This window comes from Schistocerca nitens, chromosome 1 (assembly GCF_023898315.1).
Source record: "Schistocerca nitens isolate TAMUIC-IGC-003100 chromosome 1, iqSchNite1.1, whole genome shotgun sequence".
NCBI classification, from domain to species: domain Eukaryota; kingdom Metazoa; phylum Arthropoda; class Insecta; order Orthoptera; family Acrididae; genus Schistocerca; species Schistocerca nitens.
Genome location: NC_064614.1, coordinates 495235611 through 495259725, shown reverse-complemented (window position 1 = coordinate 495259725; position 24115 = coordinate 495235611). Strand labels below are relative to the sequence as shown.

General features: G+C 40.6%; 1 protein-coding gene across 1 annotated transcript in view; it reads left to right on the top strand.

Annotated features, from left to right (window-relative positions):
* LOC126252702 (myosin heavy chain kinase B) overlaps nucleotides 1-24115 on the top strand; it is a 73469-nt gene that overhangs the window by 40503 nt on the left and 8851 nt on the right. The window contains exons 3-4 of the mRNA XM_049953608.1: nucleotides 13136-13265; nucleotides 21826-21983. Of these exons, the coding sequence (XP_049809565.1) occupies nucleotides 13136-13265; nucleotides 21826-21983 (288 nt within the window). The remainder of the gene's footprint in view (nucleotides 1-13135; nucleotides 13266-21825; nucleotides 21984-24115) is intronic.

Sequence of the window (24115 nt, the reverse complement as noted above, 5' to 3'; positions counted from 1 at the left end):
TTAATCAACGTTAGCCCGTAAGTGATGAGTATACTGAAAGTAAGTGAAGGGTAAATCTATACATGACTAGTTTTAACATGCATGAACATGTTTTTTTTCCATCCCACTCATGCAACAACACTTAAAACTAGATTTTTTTAAGGCTACTAGTTTTAACAAAAATCGTCCTTGGAATAGAAGGAATTGTCCAGAATAAATTATTTTAGGTCAGATTTGAAACTTGTTAGCCACCTGTCAGACATTTTATGTTGCTGGGGAAATGATCAACACTTTCAGCCCAATTAGAAGGGCGACTAACAGAAAAGTTTACATTTCAAATACGTTTGTATTAATCATCAGAAGACTACATACTGAAGTCAACGACGGCTCTAATGCACATAGTTACAATTATATCGCAAATGGATCATTTGCGAACGGTGTTCACTGGAATTTTTTTGCTTCTAATATCGTATACGCTCACCTGTGTCGCTTTTAGCTATTAATTATGGTGCATTCCGTAAACGAAAAATGATCGCGTCACAGACTAAAAACTTGTCACTTCCAGCTTTTCTGTTTCACTGCCGTCAGCGTCGGTTGCAGTTCACAGAACGTGAGCACATTGCATTGTATGTGGACGTTTCACAGTAATGATTGATTCGTAGATAATTTCACGCTGCCCTCCTCGTAGGCTCCACAGGGCGACTTACGTGCGTCATAACGATATTGGAGACCTTGGTGGGATAGGTGAAACATTAGAGTTGACTTCTTGTCAGTTTCTGATACTTAAAATTAATCAGTGATAGGCCACAAGTGATGAGTGTGTTGAAAATAAGTAAATAACGAAATTTCTGAGGACGCGAAGAAGTTTAAAACGACGAATAATTCGTTTAACTTTTCTTGCCCTGTCTTCCTCGGTAGCGTGTAGTGACAACTGTCCCTTTAGTTCCGTCTACGTTCAGCTGAATAACCACTTTTCTTATGTCATACTCGCTGCGATTTTATTTATTGAAAAGCATCATCAGTACATTAAATAAATTCGCAATGGCGAATAAGGACAACCATGAGCTGTAGGATGGAATGACGACACTGAAAATTTGTGCCGGACGGGGGCACTAACCCGGATTTTCCACTTACCGCGAGCGGTCGCCTTACCATCTGGCTGTCCGTGCACGACTCACGCCAAGACCCAAATTTCCATATGTCGTCAATGATGCGTCTGCGACCTGTAGTCGTATATCCATTATGTGTATTCCCTTACAGGGGAGACGTTGTACTTGAAGGTCGCTCGCCCGGTATAGGCAGATAAATGCGATACTGCAGTGCATGTCTTACTCTGGTTACGATGCAAAGTTCCTTTGCACATGTATGCGAGCGCTCGCGACAAGCGGAAACTCCGGGTTCGTATCCCGGTCCACCTAAAATTTTCATTGTTCTCATTCCATTCTACGGCTGATGGTTGTCCTTATTCGCAACTGCGAATTCATTAATGTATTTTATAACGACTGTAGTCGCCGCAGTGTTCTTTGGACATGCATGTAGCTGCCGCTCTGTATGAGTGCTCGTTTTGCTGGTTTTAAAGCTCCCGTCTTTAGAATTATGACTAGCACAGCATTGAGAATGTGACCACACTATTTATTCATGTTTTGTCGAACATTCAAAACAAAACACGAAGAAAACGTGTGTATGAAGAAGTCGACCAGAGAATTTTAGTGCTTTTGTAGTCCACGTTATGTTCTGCACTGAACAATGGTCTTCCAGTGTACATTTCTCTGTTTGATTAAGATGGGTGTGTCTTCGATGTTCGACGCATCTGTCTTATAAACGCCAAGACGTCTCAAACCAAGATTGTCCTTGACTGAGCTCAGAAGAGCTTCGTTTGCGGACAAAAGACATGTTTACGATTATAATCCTTCACTAATCTTCCTATTTTCAATGATAGTCTGCCGTCGTGTGGCATGACGACCATTTCACTCTGTTATTCTCTTTCTTCTAGCTGCTCGAATTGAGATGCACTGGGTATAAGGCACCGCGAATCTCTCGTTTGAAATGTCCATTTTGCAGAATTGTAGTACGGATTTGGCGTAGCTACTCCGATAAGACGTCTGAATTCTATATGGCTCGTACTTTGTGGACCAAGTTTCTAAGCAGGCCACCCCGTTGGTGACAACCGGAGTTTTATAAGTATAGCTCCCTGTTCGAATGGCTCTGAGAACTATGGGACTTAACGTCTGAGGTCATCAGTCCCTAGAACATAGAACTACTTAAGCCTAACTAACCTAAGGACATCACACACACCCATGCCCGAGGTATGATTTGAACCTGCGACCGTAGCGGACGCGCCGTTCCAGACTGAAGCGCCTAGAACCGCTCGCCGATACCAGACTTTTTAAAGGAGTCATTCACATATCGACAAATGCACGTAGGTATTAACTCCGCCAACTAAAGTGCTGTCTGTTCCAAACCTTCCATAAAATCATTATGTACAAGGGTGACAAGAGATTACCCATTGCGAAAAGCTCACTCTGTTCAACGTCTAGGTCGAAGCGAACACGTGCTTGAATAAATCTAGTAGTTCCACTTCCACGATGCAGAGAGCGTACAGGTGAAAAGAGCACACTGAAGGCTTCTTTGAGGGAGAGGACTTGCCTGATGACTTGATAGAAGAAAAAATAGGAGCCCATAGGGAAGAGATAGGGGAGCCAATATTAGAACCAGAATTTAAAAGAGTTTTTGAAGACGGCAGAGGGGATAGATAACACTGCATCGGAACTTCTAAAATCATTTGGGGCATGGTAAAAATACAACTATTCAAGACGGTGTGCAGACTGGCGATATACCATCAGACTTTCGGAAAAACGTCATCCACACAATACAATTCCGAAGATAGCGAGACCAGACAAGTGTGAGAATTATCGCACAATCAGCTTAACAGCTCATGCATTCTAGTTGATCACAAGAATAATATACAGAGAAATGGAACAGAAAATTGAGGATCTGTTATATGACGAACAGTTTGGCTTGAGGATGCTATTCTGACGTTCCGATTGACAATTGGAGCAAGACTGAAGGAAAATCGAGACACTTTCATACGAACTGTCGACCTGGAAAACGCGTTCTACAGTATAAAATGGTGCAAGATATTCGAAATTCTGAGAAAAATAGGGGTAAGCTATAGGGAAAGGCGGCAATATACAATATTTATGAGAACAAAGAAGGAATAATAAGATTGGAAGACTAACAACGAAATGCTCGCATGAAATCGTGTAAGACAAGGGTATAGTCTTTAGGTTTGTTTATAAATAAATAAATCTTCTGCTACTAGTCACGATTTTTCTTTATTTTACTATTCGCACGACGCGTTTCGAGAAATAATTCTCATTTTCAAGTGCGTTTTTTGATGTGTGTTAAGCCATTTCTTTTGATGTCAGTGTGTGTGAGTCTGCTTCATTTTGTTGACTTTTACTGTAATACATAAGAAACGCGATTTTTTTTAGTTGGGTATCAATTCTTTCTGTGAGGTTAGTGGCTAAAGTTTGAGAACAATTTGTACTTACAGTTTTCTAATGGTCCATTTGTGTAGAGTCTCACACACACTTAACATCACACACAACTTGTACACTTTACACATCGAAAATATCTTATATAAACAAAACAGTTACAGAGATCTTCTTACAGGTAGTTCACAGAGATAACATTATAGGTCTTCCACAGATTATGATATGCTTTTGTACAGAGGTTATTTATCTTAACAGTTTGATTTTACAATTGTGCTTATTTATATGTTTTACTATTTTTATTTAAGTATATTATCGAAACATCTGAAGAAATTCACTGATTCACTTTCAAGTTTTTCATTTAATATTTTATCTTCATATTTTCTGTAATGTGAATATATCTCCAGTTCTTCAAGCAAATCCATTTTATGTCCTTTATTTAGTCGGTGGAGTACTTTGACATTTTGCTCTATTTTTCCAAATGGGTGTCCTGTATTATATATGTGTGTTGCTATTGCTGATGTAGTGTGTTTGTTGTGTATGTATGCTCTAATGTGCTCTGTGTACCTGGTGTTAATATTTCGGCCTGTTTGTCCTACGTAGAACTTGGAGCATTCCTGGCATGTTACTTTGTATATTCCAGAGTCTGAATATGGATCATGATTGCACTTTATATTATGTATTAGTTTTTGGTGTAGTTTATTGGATGTAGAAAACCCAATTTTTACTCTGTGATTTTTGAAAATATTTGCAATCTTCTGTGATACATTGCCTATGTATGGAATGCTAGATATATATTTGTTTCTCTCTTTTTCTTCTGTGGTGCAGTTTGTACCTGGGTTTCTCTTCACTTTGTCTAAGATTGTGTCAACCATGGAAGTATTGTAACCATTGGCAACTGCAATCTTCTTCACTGTGTTTATTTCTTGTTGCATATTTTCTTGGTTCAATGGTATTTTAGTTGCCCAATGCAGCATTGACCTGTATGCTGCCTGTTTATGGATATTTGGGTGACATGAGGTTGCAGGGATTGTGGTGTCAGTCATTGTGTTTTTCCTATAAATTTTGAATGTGCATGTGTTGTTGTGTCTTGTAATATTTAGGTCCAGAAAGGAGTTCCAGCTAACCCTAAGTTACAACTACTTTACCTTTAATGACAACATTTATAAGCAACCAGATGGCCTAGCAATGGGATCATGTATATCCGGTACCATAGCTGACATATACATAAATTACTTAGAACAAAAATTATTTGACAGCCAAGAACCTTGCCTAAAGAAAATAGAATTTTATAGGAGATATGTAGATGACACACTACTGTTAGTGAAAGGAGATACCAAAGACATCACAGACATTCTTAATCATTTCAATAATCTAAATGAGAAAATCAAATTTACAGTGGAACATGAGCAAAATAGAAGTATCAACTTTCTGGACCTAAATATTACAAGACACAACAACACATGCACATTCAAAATTTATAGGAAAAACACAATGACTGACACCACAATCCCTGCAACCTCATGTCACCCAAATATCCATAAACAGGCAGCATACAGGTCAATGCTGCATTGGGCAACTAAAATACCATTGAACCAAGAAAATATGCAACAAGAAATAAACACAGTGAAGAAGATTGCAGTTGCCAATGGTTACAATACTTCCATGGTTGACACAATCTTAGACAAAGTGAAGAGAAACCCAGGTACAAACTGCACCACAGAAGAAAAAGAGAGAAACAAATATATATCTAGCATTCCATACATAGGCAATGTATCACAGAAGATTGCAAATATTTTCAAAAATCACAGAGTAAAAATTGGGTTTTCTACATCCAATAAACTACACCAAAAACTAATACATAATATAAAGTGCAATCATGATCCATATTCAGACTCTGGAATATACAAAGTAACATGCCAGGAATGCTCCAAGTTCTACGTAGGACAAACAGGCCGAAATATTAACACCAGGTACACAGAGCACATTAGAGCATACATACACAACAAACACACTACATCAGCAATAGCAACACACATATATAATACAGGACACCCATTTGGAAAAATAGAGCAAAATGTCAAAGTACTCCACCGACTAAATAAAGGACATAAAATGGATTTGCTTGAAGAACTGGAGATATATTCACATTACAGAAAATATGAAGATAAAATATTAAATGAAAAACTTGAAAGTGAATCAGTGAATTTCTTCAGATGTTTCGATAATATACTTAAATAAAAATAGTAAAACATATAAATAAGCACAATTCTAAAATCAAACTGTTAAGATAAATAACCTCTGTACAAAAGCATATCATAATCTGTGGAAGACCTATAATGTTATCTCTGTGAACTACCTGTAAGAAGATCTCTGTAACTGTTTTGTTTATATAAGATATTTTCGATGTGTAAAGTGTACAAGTTGTGTGTGATGTTAAGTGTGTATGAGACTCTACACAAATGGACCATTAGAAAACTGTAAGTACAAATTGTTCTCAAACTTTAGCCACTAACCTCACAGAAAGAATTGATACCCAACTAAAAAAAATCGCGTTTCTTATGTATTACAGTAAAAGTCAACAAATTGAAGCAGACTCACATACACTGACATCAAAAGAAATGGCTTAACACACATCAAAAAACGCACTTGAAAATGAGAATTATTTCTCGAAACGCGTCGTGCGAATAGTAAAATAAAGAAAAATCGTGACTAGTAGCAGAAGATTTATTTATTTATAAACAAACCTATTGTATCTACAGTCGCAGGCTTTCAGAAACCATTTATAATGGATCAAATCAAGGTATAGTCTTTCTCCCCTACTGTTCAATCTGTACCTTGAAGAAGCAATGAAGGAAATAAAAGAAATGTTCAAGAGTGCGATTGAAATTCAAAGTGAATAGGTATCAACAATAAGATTCGCTGATAATATTGCTATCCCCAGAGAAAGTGAAGAAGAATCACACGACCTGTTGAATGAAATAAAGTCTAACTAGTACAGAAAACGATTTGAGAGTAAATCGAAGAAAGGCGAAAGTAATGAGACGTAGCAGAAATGGGAACAGGGAGAAATTTATTATGGGGACTGGTGGTCACGAAGTAGATGAAGTTGAGTAATTCTGCTACTTAGGCAGCAAAATAGCCCATGAAGGAAGGAGCAAGGAGGACATAAAAAGCAGATTAGCATTGGCAAACACGGCGTTCCTAAACTAGAGAAGTCTACTAGTATCAATCTGAAGAATGATTTTCTGATAATGTATGTTTGGAGTACAGCATTTTACTGTAGTGAAATATGGACTGTGGAATAACCGGAATAGAAGAGAATCGAAGCATTTGAAGTGTGGTGCTACAGAAGAATGTTGAAAAGTGAAATGGCAGAGTAAGGACTGAGAAGGTTCTCCGCAGAATCGGCGAGGAAAGAAATATGTGTAAAATACCTACAAGAATAAGGGATTAACTTCTACGGTACTAGAGAGAGCTGTAGAGCGTAAAAACTGTAGAAGAAAACAGAGATGGTAGTACATCAAGCAAATAATGGAGGACGTATGTTGTAATTATTTCTCTGAGATGACAAAGTTGGTACAGGAGAGAAATTCGTGGCGGGCCGCATCAAACCAGTCAAAAGACTGTTGACTGAAAGAAGAAAGAGAGTCCCTCTTACATCTTCGTGCCAATGCGTAATATTGATCGATGCAGTAGAATTGGAGTGAAAAGCGACTCATGAGCATATCAGATATTGTGAATCGTAAGTTCTTGATACGATGTGTGGTGCTCACACTTTCCAGTTTAATGGGTCATTTGCGCTGTCAAGTTGTATGTTGGTGCCCCAAAATTGATCACAACTTGGAAAAGTGCCCACTATTCTAATTAATTGTAGATGATCTATGTAGCCAGGGAGAGACCGGTGTACGCAGTCTCTTCGCCACAACATCTGAGATCGCGCTGGTCTTGAGGAGTCATAAAGTTCTTCGCTGTATTTTGGCCAATAAACAGAGTCGTCCAGTAGCTACATCATCATGCTTAAGTAAATCGGTCTGGGGCGAATCCACAGGTACAGAGTCTGAATATGTTTGAGAGGAATAATATACTGCCAACTATCAGTAACGTTCAGCGGGACGGTGATATAACCAAGTACTTACTTATGTTGCTACTGGACCGATTAGAAAAGAATTCTGTAGTGGTTTGCGGGTCCGTCTAGACGCAAAACAGTTTTTTATTTACTAGTTCAAGTGAAATACCGCCATGATCAGTAGGTTTCTTTATTCCAAAACATGCAAAAATTATCATCGATACAAAGCAATACGAAAAACGTTATTACAAGTTTAGTGTTTAGTTCCAGGTATTGTGTGAATCATTTCATAGTACCATTTTACTTTAAAGTTATTGCATAATTTCTTTGTTTCCTGCCTTTTCTTGGCATACTGAATGTCAACTGCAAAGGTTATGAGCGACTGTTATTAACAAATATGAAAATGTGGACTTACCAACTTCAGTCTTATTACTGTTGTAATTTGCGGTTTTGCAGAGAGTACAATTTTTGTGAACACTTGGTGGTAACGTAACCATGTCATGCACTTACGTTAGTCGGTCGCCTGTTAGTTGCTCGAAAACACAGAAAAGTATAACTCCTCCCTTTGTCAAATATTACGCCATCTTTCTGTTAACGTGCGTCGCGATAGCGAGATATACCGCGAGAAAATTTTGGAAGCTATATCGGGAATTCTGATAACATCTGTTCTTACTTAGACCTCTATTTCCGATGGGGGAGTGGGGGTAATTGTATACAGGGTGGTCCATTAATCGTGACCGGGCCAAATATCTCACGAAATAAGCGTCAAACGAAAAAACTACAAAGAACGAAACTTGTCTAGCTTGAAGGGGGAAACCAAATGGCGCTTTGGTTGGCCGGCTAGATGGCGCTGCCATAGGTCAAACGGATACCAACTGCGTTTGTTTAAATAGGAACCCCCATTTTATTACATATTCGTGTAGTACGTACAGAAATATGAATGTTTTAGTTGGACCACTTTTTTCGCTTTGTGATAGATGGCGCTATAATAGTCACAAACATATGGCTCACAATTTTAGACGAAAAGTTGGTAACAGGTAGGTATTTTAAATTAAAATACAGAACATAGGTAAGTTTGAACATTTTATTTCGGTTGTTCCATTGTGTTACATGTACCTCTGTGAACTTATCATTTCTGAGAACTCATGCCTCGTGATGACTGGGTGTTGTGTGCTATCCTTAGGTTAGTTAGGTTTAAGTAGTTCTAAGTTCTAGGGGACTGATGACCATAGATGTTAAGTCTCATAGTGCTCAAAGCCATTTGAACCATTTTTTTGAGAACTCATGCTGTTACTGCGTTTTTACCTGTAAATATCACATTAATGCAATAAATGCTCAAAATGGTGTCCGTCAACCTGAATGCATTGGCAATACGTGTAACGACATTCCTCTCAAAAGCGAGTAATTCGCCTTCCGTAATGTTCGCACATGCATTGACAATGCGCTGACACCTGTTGTCAGGCGTCGTCGGTGGATCACGATAGCAAATATCCTTCAACTTTCCCCACAGAAAGAAATCCGGGGACGTCAGAGCCGGTGAACGAGCGGGCCATGATGGTATGGTGCTTCGACGACCAATCCACCTGTCATGAAATATGCTATTCAATACCGCTTCAACCGCACGCGAGCTATGTGCCGGACATCCATCATGTTGGAAGTACATCGCGATTCTGTCATGCAGCCAAACATCTTGTAGTAACATCGGTAGAACATTACGTAGGAAATCAGCATACATTGCACCATTTAGATCGCCATCGATAAAATGGGGGCCAATTGTCCTTCCTCCCACAATGCCGCACCATACGTTAACCCGCCAAGGTCGCTGATGTTCCACTTGTCGCAGCCATCGTAGATTTTCCGTTGCCCAATAGTGCATATTATGCCGGTTTATGTTACCGCTGTTGGTGAATGACGCTTCGTCGCTAAATAGAACGCGTGCAAAAAATCTGTCATCGTCCCGTAATTTCTCTCGTGCCCAGTGGCAGAACTGTACACGACGTTCAAAGTCGTCGCCATGTCATTCCTGGTGTATAGAAATATGGTACGGGTGCAATCGATGTTGATGTAGCATTCTCAACACCGACGTTTTTGAGATTCCCGATTCTCTCGCAATTTGTCTGCTACTGATGTACGGATTAGCCGCGACAGCAGCTAAAACACCTATTTGGACATCATCATTTGTTGCAGGTCGTGGTTGACGTTTCGCATGTGGCTGAACGCTTCCTGTTTCCTCAAATAACGTAACTATCCGGCGAACGGTCCGGACACTTGGATGATGTCGTCCAGGATACCGAGCAGCATAGATAGCACACGCCCGTTGGGCATTTTGATCACAACAGCCATACATCAACACGATATCGACCTTTTCCGCAATTGGTAAACGGTCCATTTTAACACGGGTAATGTATCACGAAGCAAATACCGTCCGCACTGGCGGAAAGTTATGTGATACCACGTACTTATACGTTTGTGACTATTACAGCGCCATCTATCACAAAGCGAAAAAAGTGGTCCAACTAAAACATTCATATTTCTTTACGTACTACACGAATATGTAATAAGAAATGGGGGTTCTTATTTTTAAAAAACGCAGTTGATATCCGTTTGACCTATGACAGCGCCATGGTTTCCCCCTTCAAGCTAGACGAGTTTCGTTCTTTGTAGTTTTTCGTTTGATGCTTATTTCAAAAAAATGGTTCAAATGGCTCTGAGCACTATGGGACTCAACTGCTGAGGTTATTAGTCCCCTAGAACTTAGAACTAGTTAAACCTAACTAACCTAAGGACATCACAAACATCCATGCCCGAGGCAGGATTCGAACCTGCGACCGTAGCGGTCTTGCGGTTCCAGACTGCAGCGCCTTTAACCGCACGGCCACTTCGGCCGGCGATGCTTATTTCGTGAGATATTTGGCCCGGTCACTATCAATGGACCACCCTGTAGATGTATTTGTGTGTGTGTGTGTGTACCTTTTTTCCTTGTTTTTTTTTCTGTTCTGTGTCCAGTGTTAGTTTTTTTAAAGCAGTAAAGAGCGTGTTGTTGCATAGTATTGTGTGTTCATGTATTACGTTTTTCCCTTCCACTGAAGCCTTTTTATATAATAGTTTCCTGCTATCGTTAATTTGCGATGTAAGCTGTTGCTGTGTGTAAGGATGTGTAGATCAGTTTCGACATTTGTTGGCTTGTGGTTTTCATTTATTTAGAGTTCTGCGACAGTTGGATGTGTGCTGTCACTCTTCAGAGCTCTCATGTGTTCTGTGTGCCTTGTTCATACGTTCCTGCTTGTTTGTGCTAAGTGTCAGGATTGGCAGGAGATGCACATTAGTTGGTATATACCTACACTACTGAATTTGTCTGGAGTTCTTATGTCTGATATTAGTCTTTTTTGTATTGTGTTGTTTATCTGAATGCTATTGGAATCCTTTGCTTCCTCATTATATTTCTAATTCGATGTGCTTTTTTATTGTTATGTGTTAGTGTGTATCATTTGTTTCTTCTTTACGGTGTGATGTGGTCCTCCATGTTGTCAGTGTGTTCTGCCTCTGTGTTTCAGACCTTTTTGTTGGGCACTTGTGTAGGTGGTCACTTTCATTACCTTTCACTTTTATCTTGTTGTTGAGCTTGTTTATGATATCTTTTTCGTGTTCATTTTCAACAGCAACTTGTTTGACTACTTTTAGTTCGTGTGTCTTCTTTTGAGGTCAGGAAGATGTCCTGTTTGACATCTGAATTCTGTGTTTATTTACCCGCTTGTGTATCCGCAACAGTAAGTAAAGAGCCCTGAAATACCTGTGGGGATTGTACGCGCCGCAAGACGATAGCAGCTTTGCCCGCCTCGATATCGCTACCAACTCCGCCCGGATTTGGCCCCGGCGCTCAGCGTGGGTGGTAATGGGCTTATCGTGTCTGGAGGGCGGCCTACGCACGTGTCCCTCACGTGGTCCTGTCCTGCCGCATTCCGCGCTGCTCCCACAACACCGCTCGCCGCCTTAAAGTTGAAAATCCGAAGCTCGAAGTGATACAAAGTAACCAGCACCGCGACTTGCGTTCTGTCGTCGAAAATGTAAATGTTCGTCTATTCAATTTCCGAAAGTTCTTCACCCATCGCTTTGAAAATTTGACACAATTTTGTATTTAAATAGATCGTATTTTATATACCTGTTGGGAGCACATTGCGTTGTTAGCAAAAACATCATGTATGTTTGTTCAAAATCTTAAATCTCCGAAAGTTCTTTATTGATTCCTTTGAAATTTTAGCTCAACATTACATCCGAATATGCGTATGTTTTTATATACCTACTGGAGGTCCATATGATACCATAAAGTGCCCATCCATATTAGAAAAGTGAATAATAAATAAAAATAATAGATATACTATATATATTTAGATACCATACGGCGCTCCACTAGGTGCATATGAGACACGTGTGTTCGAAAGAAATGTGTCAAAATTTGAATGGAATCAGTGCAGAACTTTCGGAGATATTAAGATTCTGAACAAATTGACATGATGTTTTTGATAACAACCTATGCCCATATGTATCGCGCTCCAGTAGGTATATAAAAACATGCACGTATTTGAATACAATGTCGTGTCAAAATCTCAAATCAATTGCTGAAGAAATTTTGGAGCTTTAAGTTTCTAAATAAACGAACTTTTACATCTACATAAATAAAGATATAAATGTTTATTTGCTCAAAATATTATATGAAAGTTCTTCTCAGATTGTTTCGAAACTGTAACAGGATGTTGCATTCATGTACACACCTGTTCTTATGTACCTATTTTTAATATATATAATGTATCAATAAATATGTAATCGATAAATGGGAAACATTACTACCAAAATTTCGAAATGTGTTTGACATATTTACTTCAAATATTTACACAATACTCTGATGAACATTCGAACAGACATAGGGTAAATATTCTTAATATGTAAATATAGGAGTAACATAAAATAGTGAAAAATGTTTACCAAAAGTGTTAAAAATTACTCGATCAATTTAGTTCAAATTTTTATACATTTCTGTAATAAATGTGTGGACACATACAGGCTATGTATTTTAATATGAATAATATATACATATACAAATAAGATATACATATAATAGTGAAACATTATCAGCAAACAGGAACGTTGTATTTGTGGCTTATCAGTTTGTGAGTAGACCTACTACAGAATCAGAATTTTCACAAAAACAAGGCTCAGGTTCAGAGAAAGGGGGTAATGGGAAATGGATATAGAAAGCGGAAAGAAGGAGGTGGACAGGGAGAGGGGAGAGAAGTGATGGACAGAAAAAGGAGGAAGGAGGTGGAGATGGTCAAAGAAAGGGAGAGGGGGAGAAGGACGGAGACAGAAGGGAGAAAAAAATTAGGACATGTATCCAACGTCCATACAAATAAGAATCGAGTACTTTTTCTTTTGTCTCTTTTCCCCTTAACCAGCCTGAGCCAAGCAACGCGCTCCGGTAGCAGCTAGTAGTAAATTTAAAAAGGCTTCCCCTTTGCGCAAGTTGCACAAAAACCGTGTAGCAATAGAAACGACAGCTGAGCACCTTGTGTGCTTAAGCCACGAGTGGTGTTCGCAGATCTGCTCGTGGAAGCAGGACAAGCAGAGCCAGCTGTACAACCTGGTGGAGGAGGTGCGCGACCTCATCGTGAAGGGACAGCTCATCTACACGGTGCGCGACCGCGACGTCGTAGTCACCGAACTCGCCGGTGAGTGCTGCTCTCGAACACGAGCTTAGTGCCCCATGTACTGATCATGTCTCTCTGTAACAGATAGTGCAGTATGCTGTGTTCGCCGTTTGTTAAGCTGCATCTGAGAAGTGAAGGACGCAAACTACGGACCACCGTCGCTTCTGTAATATATACTTGAATGTAACAAATACTTCTGTAGAAGTATTTTCCGTGTCCCTTTAAATAAATTGTTTCACAATAATAACGCCAGTTGCGATGACATAAAACGATTAAAAATAAATATTCATTATTAACGAAATTCTACTCTGATTTCAAGACTGTTCTTAGTTTTATTCTGTCCTGTTCAGTTTTTTTTTTTGGAATGGAATAAAGTTTTTTTTTTCCTCATAGGAATTTTATTAGGACAACGAGCTGGGAAAATGAAAATGCCCTGCTTTCGATGTGGGTGGGATATTCGGCTATCTAGGCAAAGAAGACGCCTTGTAGTGTGAATGTTTGGTGAAATCGGCGATATTTTGTGCCTGTGACTAAAAATATCTTGCATGAACCGTTTCCTTCCCAGAAGAAAATACACTGGTATCAAAAATTAAAACTACAAACGGAAATTTTACAAGGCAGCGTTTATTTTATCACTAAACGGTATAAACAGGTGATAGTAAAGTACAAACAATGTAAAGAATAAAGAAGCAAACAAACAGAAAAAATGTAAAGAATACAGAACGTGAACAACTACAACACGCATAATGGTAGACAAAAATATTCTTCGTTTTTCCAACTTAACAGATTTGCACACACATTCCGACAACTGGTTAATGTGCTCATTATGGGGTCTGACCATCTCTGGCAGCCATACAGGCCTGTCAACGACGGGGCTTGCTGTGAATTATGTCATCGATCTGACGCTGAGGCAATAACGCCCATTCTTCCTGCAGAGCTGCTCGCAAGCCTTGGAGAGTGGTTGGTGGATGCCGACACGATGTAGCCCGTCTCCCTAGTTCATCCCCGCCATGCGCTATGGGGTTCAGACCGGTAGAGCGAGCAGGCCACGCCATGCGTGCAATATCTTCTGTTTCCAGTGAAGCATCAACCACCCGTGCCCTATGCGGTCGAGCATTATCGTCCATTAATACGAAGTCTGGCACCTCGCAACAACCGCACGTTAGTTCTTAAGATCTCGTCAAGGGAACAGTTAAACCTTGCCAGTTCACCCGGACAATTTCATGAAGAGGTGTTTTAGTAGTCAACATCGTCCTTGCCCACACCATTAGGGATCCTCCTCGGTATCGAACTCTTTTTCACAATGTTTGGATCCGAAAACGTGTTCCAGGTTCCCTCCAGATGCGATTCAGTCGAGAATCACTCACCAAATCAAATTGGGACTCATTTGTGGAAAGAACATTAGCCCACTGTTCGACTGTCCAGGTGACATTTAATGACTCCACTCTAGACGCTGCCTCCTGTGAAGACTCCTCAGAGATACACATACACCAGATTTCTGACCACTCTGCCGAAGCCTTCTGCACACCGTTTGCCGCAATACAACACGTCCAGTGAATGCTGCGAGTTCAGATGCCAGCTGCCGTGCAGTACTGAGGCGGTACCGTTACGCCCTTACAGCCAAATAACGGTTTTCTCTTTTTTATGTCACACGTGGTCGGCCCTGCCTACATCTTGGGGATGCAGTTTCGGTCTCTATACACCGTCGCCACATCCGAGAAACAACAGAAAGATTCACATTAAGCCACTGGGCCACATAACTTAGCGATAGGCCTGCTTTCATTCTTCCTATGGGTCTCCACCGCAGAGAGTGGGCGTCTTCTCTGTGCCATACTGCTCCGTCTGCGACAGTGTACACAGCGCCTGTGGACATGGGACTACCCGCAAACAGTACCTCGTTTGACAGGTGCCCTGACGTAAACCTTGGCGTGGTTGACCGTTGACCGAAATGTCATATTTCGTGCAGAACGCGCCTTCTATTGACAGTATGTGTGATCGTACCGTAAATTACACACAGGACGGGGAAATAACTGTTCATTACTTTAATTTTGGACACCAGTTTATTTCCTCCTCCACTAAAAATGGAACCGCCTTTGATGGAAGAAATTATAAGTGCTCTTCCACAAGATGAATTCTGCTTTAAGTGCATTTCTAAAATAAAAAAAAAATTAAAAAATAAAAGAATTGTTCAGCAATCAAGAGAAACTGAAATCTGGAATTCTTTTTTTCACAAGAATCATGAATTTGAGGATACAACGAATGTTAAAAAAAATGCCTGGGCTCCCTAGCCGGCCGCTATGGTCGAACGGTCCTAGGCGCTTCAGTCCGGAACCACGCGGCTGCAACGGTCGCAGGTTCGAATTCTGCCTCGGGCATGGATGTGTGTGATGTCCTTAGGTTGGTTAGTTTTAAGTAGTTCTAAGTCTAGGGGACTGATGACCTCAGATGTTAAGTCCCATATTGCTTAGAGTCATTTGAACCTGGGCTCCCTACACGTCTTTTTTTGAAAACTTTCTACGGAATAAAACACATCCATATTACGAGAACATTATCAAAACTGGAAATTTTCAAGAAGTTGTGTTGTCCATGAGCATAAAAGTCCATGGCGAGGAGACATTATAACGAAGATCAAGGAGAAAGGTTCCGCCAGGCCGTTAAAGGAGATGGAAAATAGGGAACGGAGAAGATAAAATAAAAGAGCACGATTCAATGACGAAATGAAAAACAGAAAAGTTTGAACATTCCGTTAACTTTTAGTGTTAGATGTTACCTTTCGCAGTGAATGTGGTATTCAATATTTTCAGGTTCAGGATGCTGCCTGTACATCAATACCTTTTTAAAAACTATGTTCTGAATAAAAGTCAACAAAAGTATACGAAATTTACGTCTTTTAATTTTTTTGCGGTGGCCTTAAAGTACCTCCCTCCCTCTAATAGTATACCCTCTTGTTAGCGTGATGGTACTGCTAAGAGTGTGTTGAACGATATTTTTAGGCTCTGGACCATACCTACACATCAGTGCGTCATTAATATAACAATTAACAATTGTCGACGAGACGTTAAACCACTTTCCTTCCCTTGATTTTCGCCATTACTGGTCACTGCTAAAGGAGAATCAATAAACATTGCCGGCCGCGGTGGTCTCGCGGTTCTAGGCGCGCAGTCCGGAACCGCGCGACTGCTACGGTCGCAGGTTCGAATCCTGCCTCGGGCATGGATGTGTGTGATGTCCTTAGGTTGGTTAGGTTTAACTAGTTCTAAGTTCTAGGGGACTGATGACCTAAGATGTTAAGTCCCATAGTGCTCAGAGCCAATAAACATTGAAAAAGCAATAAAGCACGCCGCAAAAGAAAAGAAAAACCACCGAAGGTCTCGATTAAAAACTTACTCCACAGACACTTCGGAGGTAATATAAGATAAACAAACAACATAGCCGGCCGGGGTGGCCGAGCGGTTCTAGGCGCTACAGTCTGAAACCGCGCAACCACTACAGTCGCAGGTTCGAATCCTGCTTCGGACATGGATGTATGTGATGTCCTTAGGTTAGTTAGGTTTAAGTAGTTCTAAGTCCTAGGGGACTGATGACCTCAGAAGTTAAGTCCTATAGTGCTCAGAGCCATTTGAACCATTTGAGCCAAACAACGTATAACAGGTGCTAATCATAGCCGACTATGAAAAACAGATAAATCTACAAACAGAAAAGGAACTACACAAAAGTTACAGTGGAGAGAGTCCACCAGCAAGCCTGAGACAGATACACTTATGTGGCAAAAGTCATGAGACAGCGAATGACCATATACAGATGGCAGAAGCTATAAAAGGGCAGTGCATTGGCGGATCTGTCATTTGTACTCAGAGGATTCATTTGAAAAGTCGTCCAACCTGATTATAGCCATAGGACTGGAATTAGCAGACCTCGAATGCGGAATGGTGGTTGTAACTAGACGCTTGGGACATTCCATTTCGGAAAACGTTAGGAAATTCGGTATTCCGAAATCCACAGCGTCAAGAGTGTGCCGAGAATACCAAATTTCAGGCACCACGGACAACGCAGTGGCCCATGGTCTTCACTTAATGACCGAGAGCAGCGGCGTTTGCGTAGAATTGTTAGTGCTTACAGACAAGCAACACTGCCTGAAATAACCGCAGAAATCAACGTGGGACGTACGATGAACCTATCCGTGAGGACAGTGTGGCGTTAATGGGCTGTGGCAGCAGACGGCCGACGCGAGTGGTTTTGCTAACACCACGATGTCGCCTGCAGCGCCTTTCCTGGACTCATGATCATATCGGTTAGATACCCGACAACTGGAAAACTGATTAGATGAGCCCCGATTTCAGCTGGTAAGAGCTGATTGTGACCCAGACCCCACGAACCCATGTACCTTAGTTGTCAACAAGGCACTGTGCAAGTTGGTGGTGGCTTCATAATGATGTGGGCTGTGTTTACATGGAATGGACTGGGTCCTTAGGTCCAACTGAACCTATCGTTGACTGGAAATGAATATTTTCGGCTATTTGTAGACCATTTCCAGCCATTCATGGACTTCATGTTCCCAATCAACGATGTAACTTTTATGAATGACAATGCGTCGTGTCGCCGGGCCACAACTGTTCGTAATTGGTTTGAAGAACGTTTTGGAGAATTCGGGAGTACTATTTGGTCACCCACATTGCCCGAATGAATCCCATCGACCGTTTATGGTCATAATCGAGAGTTTAGTTAATGCACAATATCCCGCACCGGCAACACTTCCGCAATTATGGACGGCTATAGAGGCAGTATGGACTTCCAATGACATGTTGTGTCTGTGACCGTCGAGGTGCTGCACTACGCCGGACGAAAGAGGTGCGACACTACATTAGGAGGTGTCTCACGACTTTTGTCACCTCAGTGTATGTTGGTAATACAAAACGTGATGTTCATGACCACCAGTAGAAAGAATATAAGGCTCTCAAACCTTAAATAAAATATAAAAATATACAATTTGTTTGACTAATATTACCAAAGAGCAGTGGATTAAATATTTTAAAAACCTGTGGTATCATACTTACATGGAAGAGAAGAAAAAAAAAGGTTCAGAATTAGAAGTAAAAGCCCTAGATGACCTAACAATGAAAGTACTAACAGCAGCTTCGAAAACCACAAAAAATCGAGAAGCGACAGGTTTAGATGGAATTAATCCAGAGTTAATTAATTCTGGACGATTGTAACTAAATCCAAAATAGTTCCATTTTTTTAACATATGTTGAAAGCAAAAAGATGTAGGACGAAAATGGAAGAAAGCAAAAGTAATATCGACATATAAGAAAGGAGAAACAATACATGTCAAAGTGCAGAAGGATAAGCCTCCATGACGCAGCATATAAAGAATTTTAAACACAAGCCTAAAAGCAATAACATAATGTTTGTTAGAGGAGGAGGAATAGGTCGTATTCATATTACAACAGTTTACTGAAAAGCAGAGAGACTTTAACAAAAAAACACTTATTGATTTTATAGATTTTGCGAAAGTTTTGATAATGTGCTTAGAGAAAAGTTATGCGGAATGGTGGGGTACAGGTGTTACCCTTTACAGTTTACAGCACTATCAAAAGTCTGTATAAAGAAACACCAGTAATCTTAAATGTAGAAGGCATATACACAGACGCGATAGAAGTACATAAAGGAGCGAGACAGGGCTGTAGTTTATCCTCTACGCTGTTCAATATTTGATGAAGTTCGCAGATGGGATCCTAAGATAAACACCGGAGCACAACTTAACAATTCGGTGCAAACTAAAATCACTCCTATATGCTGACAAACGTACACGATTTTTTTTTTCAAGATGAGATGATTTACAATAAGGAATTTATGAACTAAATGAAATATGACAGGGATATAATATGAAAATATCTTCTAGTAAATCTAAGTCAATGGCATTTTGTGGAAAACATTCAGTGAGAAGTAACATAGTAGTTGGTGATAAAACAATAGAAAAGATAAGATGGTTTAGCTATTTTGGATGTAAAATATCGTATGAATACGAATATGCATATTTGGTAGTATCTGTGGAACAATTAACAGAACCTTACAACATAAAACAGAAAAAGCACGAGTGAAATTTTATATAACAGTTACATTACCAAGCCTATTACATGGAAGTGAATCGTGGGTATCGAATAAAAGACAAAAAAAAAAATACAAGGAGTAGAAATAAGATTTCTTCGTACAGTGAAGGGACGTAAAAAAATAAATAAAAAGATATACGAAAGGAGTTGAAAATTTGGAACGTGAAAGAAAAACTGGATGAAAAAAAGAAACAGAATGAACAAGTACTGAGAATGGATCCAGGGAGACTACCACGTCAGATAAAAAAACTTTAAACCAGTACGGAACAGATATCTTGGCAGACCGAGAAGAAAATGGAAACCATTATAAATCATAGTTGACCTAATACGGAAAGTGCAGAATAGAAGATTGGTGACTGCAATGTCAATAGGACGAGGTCCACGAGTTTATTTCCTCTCTGAATTGACGTTAAGTGTTCCTGCTCAACAGTGGAATGCCCAAGCTCTGCACGCGAATGTCAGTAGGATGAGTTCCACATGTTTGTTTCCTCTCTGAATTGGCGTAAAATGCTCCTGCTCAAAAGTGGAATGCCCAATCTCTGCACTCGGCTTGATTGTTATCTTTCTTGACGTTTTAATTTTTATAAATTTTATGATAATTTGAATGGCTATTGAGTATTTTTCTAATGTTATTCATAATTCCATAAATTCGGAAGTAAAAATAGCATTAATTTCTAACATTCCTTGTGAAACGGAATACGACTGTACAGCCATGGGCGTGGCTCCCCAGGGCTGTTAGACAGCGTATTTCCGGAGCAGGAGGGGTGTGTCTGGGAGTGGTAGCACTCCGTTATCCGTATGAGGTATTCTGGGAGCGACATCCGAGTCCTGTGCTTCCTGAGGATATTTTCAGCGTCACTGGCCGCTGCTTATTAGGAGCGGACTCGTTTACTGACAACTGTCTCTTGTTCCTGGCTGTCGGCTGAGTTTTTCTCGTGCTGTGGCCTGATGCACCTACGATGATGAAATGTCTCTCCTGGTACTCGTTTCTTCTCCGGTGTCTGTACAGCACCGGCGCTGTTTCGTTGTGACAGTGTGATATGAGTGCCGATACTATCAGACTCTCTTTCAATTGGCCGGAAGTGTCGCACTTTACACTCGTTTGCATTCCAAAGGACGTTTTGATGTTGTCGTAAACAGCAATGTTTTCTTCGTTCATCAGTGGCAGCATCAAGAATTAAATCATTTCCCAGTACGTTCATACATGCATACATACATACACACATTAATCCTTGTTACATAGATCAAAAATACGGCATTTCGTAATGATGTGGTACGTGTCACTTGAAAATAAGTTTTCTTTACACAAAATAATTAATTTTTTAGAGTTACTACTTCATATCTAAGAATTCATCTAGTAAGTAGAAGGAGTTGTCATTCACAAATTCTTTTAATTTGCATTTAAATGTTGGTTGGCTATCTGTCAGACTTTTAATACTGTTTGGCAAATGACCAAAGATTTTTGTGGCAGCGTAATTCACCCCTTTCTCTGCCAAAGTGAGATTTAACCCAGAATAGTGAAAATCATCAATTCTTCTAGCGTTGTAACTATGCACTTCGCTGTTATTTTTGAACTGGGATAGGTTGTAAATGACAAATTTCATAAGTGAATAAATGTATTGCGAAGGTACTGTGAAATCCCGAGTTCCTTAAGTAAATGTCTGCAAGGTGACCTTGGGTGGGCTCCAGCTATTAGTCTGATTACACGCTTTTGTGCAATGAATACTTTCTCTGTTAATGACGAATTGCCCCAAAATATGATGCCATATGAAAGCAGTGAATGAAAATATGCCTAATAGGCTAATTTACTGATATGTTAATCTCCAAAATTTGCAATAACCCTAATAGCATAAGTAGCTGAATCTAACCGTTTCAGCAGATGATCGATGTGTTTCTTCCAATTCAATTTGTCATCAGTGCACACACCCAGAAATTTTGAGTATTCTGCCTTAGCAAGAGACTTCTGTTCATATTTTATATTTATCAATGGTGTTATGTCATTTACTGTAGAGAATTGTATAAACTGTGTTTTCGCAAAATTTAGTGAGAGTCCATTTGCAGAGAACCACTTAATAATTTTCTGAAAGACATTATTTGCAATTTCCTCAGCTGATTGTTGCTTGTTTGGTGTGACTACTATACTTGAACTTACGAGTCTGAACAACTTGACTCTTCCTGTAACAAAATGGTTCAGATGGCTCTGAGCACTACGGGACTTAACATCTGAGGTCATCAGTCTCCTAGAACTTAGAACTACTTAAACCTAACTAACCTAAGGACATCACACACATCCATGCCCGAGGCAGGATTCGAACCTGCGACCGTAGCGGTCGCGCGGCTCCAGACTGAAGCGCCTAGAACTGCTCGGCCACAACGGCCGGGTCTTCCTGTAACACACAATATGCCTCCATTCTAGACTACTTACGTCCTCATAGCGCGACAGTAAGCACAGTTGGTTGCCGGTGTTGCAGGTGACAAGGGCCGCTACGTTACAAGAGCAACGATGGAGGGCAGCAGTCCCATGGTGATGGTGGGCGACAAGCTGTGCTTCGCCTCCCGGACGGGCACCGACATCTGCGTCCACGAGAACAGCAAGGAATCGCGCTTCAAGCAGCTCAAGCAGTATAAGGTCAGCACTGTTTCTCTGACGGTGTCACTAAGCCCGCATCTCGTAGTCGTGCGGTAGCGTTCTCGCTTCCCACGCCCGGGTTCCCGGGTTCGATTCCCGGCGTGGTCAGGGACTTTCTCTGCCTCGTGATGGCTGGGTGATGTGTGCTGTCCTTAGGTTAGTTAGGTTTAAGTAGTTCTAAGTTCTAGGGGACTGATGACCATAGATGTTAAGTCCCATAGTGCTCAGAGCCATTTGAACCATTTGAACCGGTGTCACTAACACGACTATACTTATACACCGCAAGTCACCTTACCGTGTTTGGCGGCGAGCACTCCCGATACCACTATCTTCCACCGCCTCCCCCCCCCCCGCCCCCTCTTTCCCTGTTCTATTCGCTAATGGAGCATAGGAAGAATGAAACCACCGTATCAACTCTAATTTCTTTCATTTGGCATTGTGATAATTGCGCGAGACGTATGTCAGACTCTTCCCGGAAAATGCCTGTCGGAATTTCAACAGAAATCATCTTCGTGATATACGATGCCTCTCTTGGAGCATCGGTTACTGGAGGTTGTTGAGCATCTCCATAATGCTCTCGCATCGACTAAACTATCCTGTCATGAAACGCGCCGCTCTTTGTTGGTTATTGTCTGTTTCTTCTATTAACCCAACCTGGTAAGTGTCTCAGACTGATGAGCAATACCTAAAAAGCGGCCGAACAAGTGTTTTGTAAGCCTTTAAGATTTCTCCAACAAATTTTTTCCTACAGTTTCTATTATGTGGTCATACCACTTTAAATCGTACCGAATGGTTACGCCTAGGTATTTTACAGTAGTATTTTACAGTTTACAGTGATTTCAAAATGGTTCAAATGGCTCTGAGCATTATGGGACTCAACTTCTGAGATCATCAGTCCCCTAGAACTTAGAACTACTTAAACCTAACTAACCTAAGGACATCATACACATCCATTCCCGAGGCAGGATTCGAACCTGCGACCGTAGCGGTCACGCGGCTCCAGACTGTAGCGCCTAGAACCGCTCGGCCACTCCGGCCGGCTTACAGTGATTTGTCATCAATAGTGTAATCGTACAGTAGTGGATTTCTTCGCCTCTTTATGCTGTCTATGTTACAGTTGTTACGTTGAGGTCAACTTTCAGCCACTGCACCTGTCACCGTTCCTCCGAACGCCTTGCTACAATTGGCTATAGTTTTCTGACGTTATTACGTTCTTATCGACAATCGTATTATTTGCGCTTAGCCTCAAGGAGCCGACGAAGTTATCCACTACATCATTTATATATATTGTAAACAGAAAAGGTCGCAACACAATTCTTTTACCCAAAAGAACTGTGTTGCCTGAGACTAACTTTACATCTGTTGATCTTCTTCCGTTGAGAGCGCCGTATTGAATTCTATCTGCAAGGAACTCCTGAATCAAGTCTCACATTCGCTCAGAAAATAGGTAAGCTAATAATTTATTCACTAACCGTCAGTGTGAAACAATATCTAATGCCTTCCTGAAGTCAATGACCACGCTATCGATCTGGGCGGATAGGGAGAGCTGAGTTCCGAAAGATCTTTGCCATGTTCATTTTTATAAAGGAGATTTTCGTTCTCTAAGAACGTCATGATACGTGAACGGAAAACATGTTCCATAATTCAACAATAGCTTGTCAACGATACAGGACTATGGTACTGTACATCTGTCCAAAAAAAATGTTCAAATGTGAGTTCTTAAGGGACCAAACTGCAGAGGTCATCGGTCCATAGACTTACACACTACATAAACTAACTGAAACTAACCTATTCTAAGAACAACACACCCACCCCTGCCCGAGGGAGGACTCTAACCTCCGGTGGGAGGGGCCGCGCAGTCAGTGACATGGCGCCTCTAACCGTGCTGCCACTCCGCGCGGCTTACATTTGTCCTACTACCCTTGTTGGAAACGGGAATGACCTGTGCTTTTTCTCCAGTTGCCAGGTATCCTTCATCTGCCATGAACGACTGTTCATTGCTAACAAATTGTATACCTTTTGCTTTTATGGTGTCATTATCAGACTGGTACGCCATTCGTCCTGCTCATAAGCTCTGGTGTAGATCAAAAATAGTGTCATATGGATGCTCATTCTGTGAATTACTTTGTTTT